The sequence below is a fragment of the Diospyros lotus genome, chromosome 2, assembly GCF_014633365.1.
Source record: "Diospyros lotus cultivar Yz01 chromosome 2, ASM1463336v1, whole genome shotgun sequence".
Lineage (NCBI taxonomy): Eukaryota > Viridiplantae > Streptophyta > Magnoliopsida > Ericales > Ebenaceae > Diospyros > Diospyros lotus.
The window spans coordinates 29,253,384-29,259,487 of record NC_068339.1 but is presented as its reverse complement, the minus strand read 5'-3'; the positions used below and the strand labels follow the sequence as shown (position 1 = coordinate 29,259,487).

General features: G+C 35.2%; 1 protein-coding gene across 1 annotated transcript; it reads left to right on the top strand.

The window, feature by feature from the left end:
• The first annotated feature begins 745 nt into the window (after positions 1-745).
• LOC127795599 (uncharacterized) lies at positions 746-3,829 on the top strand. Its single transcript, XM_052327379.1, has 5 exons — positions 746-1,407; positions 1,927-2,076; positions 2,216-2,251; positions 2,338-2,903; positions 3,024-3,829. The coding sequence occupies exons 1-5, from the start codon at positions 843-845 to the stop codon at positions 3,717-3,719; spliced, it is 2,013 nt and encodes a 670-aa protein (XP_052183339.1). The 5' UTR covers positions 746-842; the 3' UTR covers positions 3,720-3,829.
• The last annotated feature ends 2,275 nt before the right edge of the window (positions 3,830-6,104 follow it).

Genomic DNA, 6,104 nt, shown 5'->3' with positions numbered 1-6,104 from the left:
CCTCAATAAATATTAATGTGTATACTCAGGTTAAATAAACCAAATGGGAAAAAATTTAGAACAGAAGGATCTCCTAAATGAATATGCATTAATCCAATCATGAAGCCTAAAAGAACAAATCCAAAAAGTAAAGATTAAGAATGAATGAGAGACCCACAAAGGGACCGAGAGATCTTCTTGGCATACTCTCTCACAAGACATTCCCAAGACGGAAAAAGACGCAAGCAAATAACTCCAAAATTTTATTCAAAAATTGTGTAACAGATAATGATAAACTAAATCCAAATCAATCTTGGAATATCAAAGATATTAAATTTCTTTATAAATAAGTGAACTCTTATTCCTCAAGGTAAATCACCGAAACCCATAAAAAAAACTTTGTTAACTCTTTTAATCATGGGGATCTAAGTTAAATATCAAAATATTTATATAGGAAATATCTTACGTCAGTTGACTCTTTTTTGATTTTTGAATTGTAGAAACCAGACTGCTTGACAACAAATTACAAATAAATAAATTTTATTATTATATTCAGTAACAACAAATATATAATATGTATAAGGATATCACTACTATGAGATATATGTTTTATAATGAATATTTTTTATGGAATATGACATTTCTTTTTCTCTGTAAAAATTCTCAGTACAGTTTCACTTTCCAAACGGAAAATGCGAATTTTGAGAGCAATACCAAACCACAAGAACTAGAAATGGGTTCTCATCTCACTGCTTTGGTTTAAAGACCCTTCAGTTGACTGCACGTCGCCGCCTATAAATAGCACCACAGAAACTGTCCCTCCAAAGGCATATGCAAGCAAGCCAGAGCTAACTCTACTTACCATGGGCTTTTCTAGTGAAGCTCAGAAGCTTCGTTTTGATAGAGAATTATATGAAGCTATAGAGAAAGGAGACGAAGTGAAGGTGATTGAACTCTGCAGAAAAGTTCCAGAAGGCCCACTCTATCCAGTGACTATACACAAAGACACCGTCATACACATGGCCACCTATTCCAAGCAAGAAGGCTTAGTCGCAAGTTTACTCAAGGAGTTGCCGGAAACTCACTGGGGCCGCCAAATGGCGACACAAAACGATATCGGAAACACCATGCTCCACGAGGCAGCCACCACCAACAAAGCAATCTCCGCTGCTGAGGAAATGCTCCGCCTTGCCCCGGAGTTGCTGGAGACGCGCAACCAGCGTGGAGAGACCGCTATCTTCCGCGCAGCCCGATATGGGAAGATGAACATATTCCAGTTTCTTGAGGGCAAAGTGAATAAACTCTTTGAGCGTGAGATCAGTGAAGAAGAAGAGGAAGAAGAACTTCAGGAGGAGAGGCGTAAAGCCTTTTATGTAAGGGATGATAAAACCACCATTCTTCAAATATGCATTCTCAGTGAGCAATTCGGTAAGCATCATCCATAATTAAGATCAAAATCCAATCGTATCCATATATTATGTTAAGTTGCTTGGATATCACTTATTAGGTATTATTGTGTAGTACCATAGTAGTAGATAGTGGTGAGCTCAGTTCTTGATGAACTCGAGTCCTACGAGCATTAGATGCTTTGTCCTTAGGTTTCGTGAAGTCCCCCACCATGTAAAGTCTGATAAGGGGTCGAGTAAAGGGTTAACGATGTTGCCACAAGAACTTAACAATATATTTAGACCCATGAATAACACCTACATATTAACTAATCTTGTAAGTCTCACTAGTTGCCAATCAGATCATATCTAATCTTATGGGTGGAGTGACAAGTTTGGAAAAATGGAACGTATACACAATTTTCCTTAGTCATCCAACTTCACATTTTTTTCATTAGCAAAAACCACGCACAAAAAAAAGATAGCAATTGTTATCATTTGTATTACCATTTACTAGGTAGCTCTAATACCACCCTTATTCATAAATTGTATTTTTTTGCAGAATTAGCTTGGTATATTGCAAGAGGGTATGAATATTTAATCTGCAACAAAGACGACAATGGCATGACAGCTCTACAACTTCTTGCATATAATCCATCAGCATTCGAATATGGAAGTAAACTGAGATTCCTGGAGCGGATCTTTAGTTCTTGTAAGATACACATTTCACAATTTTATGTATATATATGGGCCTTAAATATGTTACCGTAGTCATCTAGCTAGCTGGATTAATTTATATATAGCTAGTAATTAATTAAGTGCAGAACAAATAACTACTTGGTGCTTTTCAGGCTTCTCAGATGAAGTACCTGCTGCAACAAGTGAAGGTATATATGTATACTAAAGCTACTTAAAAGAAGCCCACCTTGATCTTCTACCCAATTAATTTTGATTAATTTTCTATCATGAAAAGGTAAATCGTGTTTTAGAGTTCCCCTGTGGGAATCAATAAAGGGACAAAGGCAGAGATATAAATCAGCAGTGGAACTTGCCAATTTATTGATTGAAAAAGATACTTCTTGGAAGAATACTGAATCTGCAATAGACCAGAGCAAGCCAAGGACTCATAAATTTAGATCCGCCTCCCTTCCTCTCCAAGAACAGGGGGTAGCTCAGGGACAAACAGTCCCAACAACTCAAATTAGCAATCCAGATGTAGCTGAAACCCCGTTATTTCTGGCAGCCAAATCAGGGATTTTGGAGATCGTTAAACAAATACTAAAAAGGTTTCCACAAGCAATAGAGCATATTGATGATGAAGGTAGAAATATATTGCATGTAGCCATCAAGTATCGCCAAATGGATGTCTTTGATTTCGTTGAAGAAATGGAATTTCCAATGAAGAGGCTTGTAAGGAAAATTGAGAACCAAGGGAACTCTATCCTCCACATGGTTGGTATCAAGGGAGAACATGCTCAGATGAATCAAGATATGCGAAGTCCAGCCATCACATTGCGGGAAGACTTGCTATTGTTTGAGGTGTACTCCTATTCTTCTTTTCATATATATAAGCACTGAAGCAATTTATTTGTTTACTTTTGGGATTCCAGCATTTGTTACAAGTGAATTAATTAAAATGGTGTTCTTTTGATGGTGCAGCGTGTGAAGAAGACTTGCGCAACCCATTTAACCAAGCACTTGAACAATGAAGAGTACACTGCTGAACAACTATTTGCTAAAACAAATGCTGGCCTTTCTAAAGACGCCAAAGAATGGCTCAAGCGCACTGCTGAAAATTGTTCCATTGTGGCAGTGCTAATTGCTACTGTTGCCTTTGCTGCAGCCTACACAGTACCAGGAGGTCCAAACCAGAACACTGGCTACCCGCTTCTCCTTAACCAATCATTCTTTGCCATGTTTACCATAACAGACGTTCTTTCCCTTACTTTTGCTTTGACATCAGTTATCACATTTCTTTCTATTCTCACGTCACCCTTTCAACTAAATGATTTCAAGCGGTCTCTTCCTGACAAACTCATGTTAGGAGTGACGTTGTTGATACTTTCCGTGTCAATGATGATGCTATCATTTGCAGCAACAGTGATCTTGCTGATACAGAATAAGCAACAGTGGACAAGAATTGCCTTATACGCTGTAGCATCCCTTCCAGTCTCTATCTTTGCACTTTCATACATACCTCTATACTTTGAACTCATGAAGAGTTTCCTCTACACAATCAAGAAAATAGGAGATGTGTTTCCTCGATTTAATTGGGGTTACAAAGATCCTGTGGAGTCTCAAGCCAGTACTTCCACCCGAGGTTCTACAACTCAAACCACTTTTTCTACTGTTTGAAAGAATAAATTTACTCACTTTAGTACCTATTTTGTAATCAGCTCTTCAATTATCAAGAAGTGAGATTTATTAGTGCTTGCTATGCTTACCAAATTTTCTTTCAGCGTTACTAAATCTTAAGGCAAATTAAAAGAACAAATTTAGATACCATTTTGAATGTCTGTCACCTTGTTTTCCTCAAATCTTCTTTTTGTATGCATGCACAATATGGATAATGTTGTATTTAAAGGCTATTTTGATACTTATTCAAAACAATTCAATGTAAATAATCAAATCAAGAACACTCAAATGAGTATTTAAATAGGAATATATTCGTTATTTGAGTAATATATGTCATTATTCAACCAACTGAATGAAAAGTTGGAGGCATCAGCTTTGGACGAACATTACTCCACTAATAAATAATGTTATTACTAGGAGCCACTCAAAGTGTACTCAACTAATAAATAATGTTACTTTACTCTCAGGGGGTGTTTGTTAATCAAGATAAGTGGGAGAAAAGGTTAGATATGGGAAGCATTCTGGATTTTTGGTATTTTCAACGTGTTTGTTAACCTTATCTGGCTATTTCCAGAAAAGATCTCACGTGATCTCTTATCTCCTCCTTTCAAGATAAATTTATCTGACCTCCCCCCTCGGATAAATTTATCTTGCTCTTTTAAGATAAGACTGAATTACTTATCTACCCCTTGTAAGATAATTAATGCTATTTAGTGCATTTTAAAGATTTAAATTTATTAAAAAAACCTTATTTATTTAACTCTTATAATTAATATTTTTAATATATTTTTAAATTATTATATGTTTTGACAATTTTTAAAATTTAAATGGCATTATTCATTTCATTGATTTTTAAAATTTAAATTTCTCTCTCTATATATATTTTATTTAACTCTTTTCAACTCTTTTTAAATTTATTTTTGGACATGAATTTGAAAAATAAAATATTATTTTTAATTTTAATTCTAATTTTTTTGACAATTCATATTAATCATAAAATACTATTTTAATCATAAATTTGATAATAGGGATATTTTGGTAAAACAAACCCTTATCTTGGTGCTTATCATATGTATTAACAAACACATGGAAAGAAAAAATACAATTATCAGTGGATTTTAAAAAATTTAACAAACAGTCTGATAGAAATCTTGGAATGCTTCCCGGCCTTATCTTGATCATTTCATTTCTTGATCCGGAAAACATCCTAATCTTATCTTGATACCATCTTATCTTGCTCATTTTAACAAACGCCCCTTTAGTAGACAAATCAATTTGTGCTCTTAATAAGGTTTTACTATTATAGGAAGTAGACCATTTGCTATCAAAATATCAAGAACTCTTCATTTTGTACTCAACTAATATAGGTTATGAAAGATTACTAAGAGGGGATAAATTAGTTACTTTGACATATCTTTAAATTTTATAATGAAGTAAAGTTATTTAAAAAAATAATATTTTCTTAAACTACACACAAGAACAGCAACGAATAAATAATCATGAATGAATGCACAGCATAAAGAAACCATTCCTCATTTCCCTTCTTTCAAAAGCAAAGTGATGATGGCATGGCATCTTTAATTCCCCATTTATTATTTAATTATTATATGACTAGCCCCATTTAATTATTTTACCTTTTTTTTATTATTTAAAATATTTCCTCCACCCAGCTCTAATTGTCACCATGAATCATAGCTAGAGATGGGAATGGGCTGGGCGCCCTATGGGCCGGCCCGACCCAGCCCGCCTAGTAGAATGTGGGCCTTGCTGGGCCAACGATCCGTGGCCCGCAGCCCGGCCCAACTCGACCCACCAAAATAGTCTGTGGGCCGGCTCACCAATTGGCTCGCTAAAATGGCATGGCCCGGCTCGACCTATCAAAATGGCTCATGGGCCGGCCCATTAACTGGCCCGCTAAAATAGCTCGGTCTGCCCCGTCAAAATGGCCCAACAAGCCCAGCCCAGCCCAGCAAGGAATAATTTAAAAGTTCAATAATTAGTTTTAAATAAAAGTTCAACAAGCCCAGCCCAGTAGCAGCCAAATGTTGTCCAAATATCAAATATCCATAGAATTTCATTAGTTTGTTTGTTGTTTCATTGGTTTGGCTGTCGAAATTAGTAAAAATTAGGGTGGGATTGGTTCTGGATAAGTAGTTAGTCATGGGGGTTCAGATTCAATTATTCATCAGTAGGAAAAAAGTAGTTTATTAGGGTGGTTTCTATATAATCGTAAAATCCCATTTTTGGTGTGGTGGAAAAATAGATAATGGTGGTGTACTGATTGATATATGACTAATGTTATTTTGCTATTGGTTACATTACATATTATTAATTATAATAATATAAATATATATACTTAATGATATTTATCTCATCTTTAATATT

Coding starts and splice junctions, on each gene's coding strand:
- LOC127795599 (XM_052327379.1), top strand. CDS start 843: ATGGGCTTTTCTAGTGAAGCTCAGAAGCTTCGTTTTGATAGAGAATTA. Junction 2,252..2,337: donor ACCTGCTGCAACAAGTGAAG/GTATATATGTAT, acceptor TATCATGAAAAG/GTAAATCGTGTTTTAGAGTT. Junction 2,904..3,023: donor AAGACTTGCTATTGTTTGAG/GTGTACTCCTAT, acceptor TTGATGGTGCAG/CGTGTGAAGAAGACTTGCGC.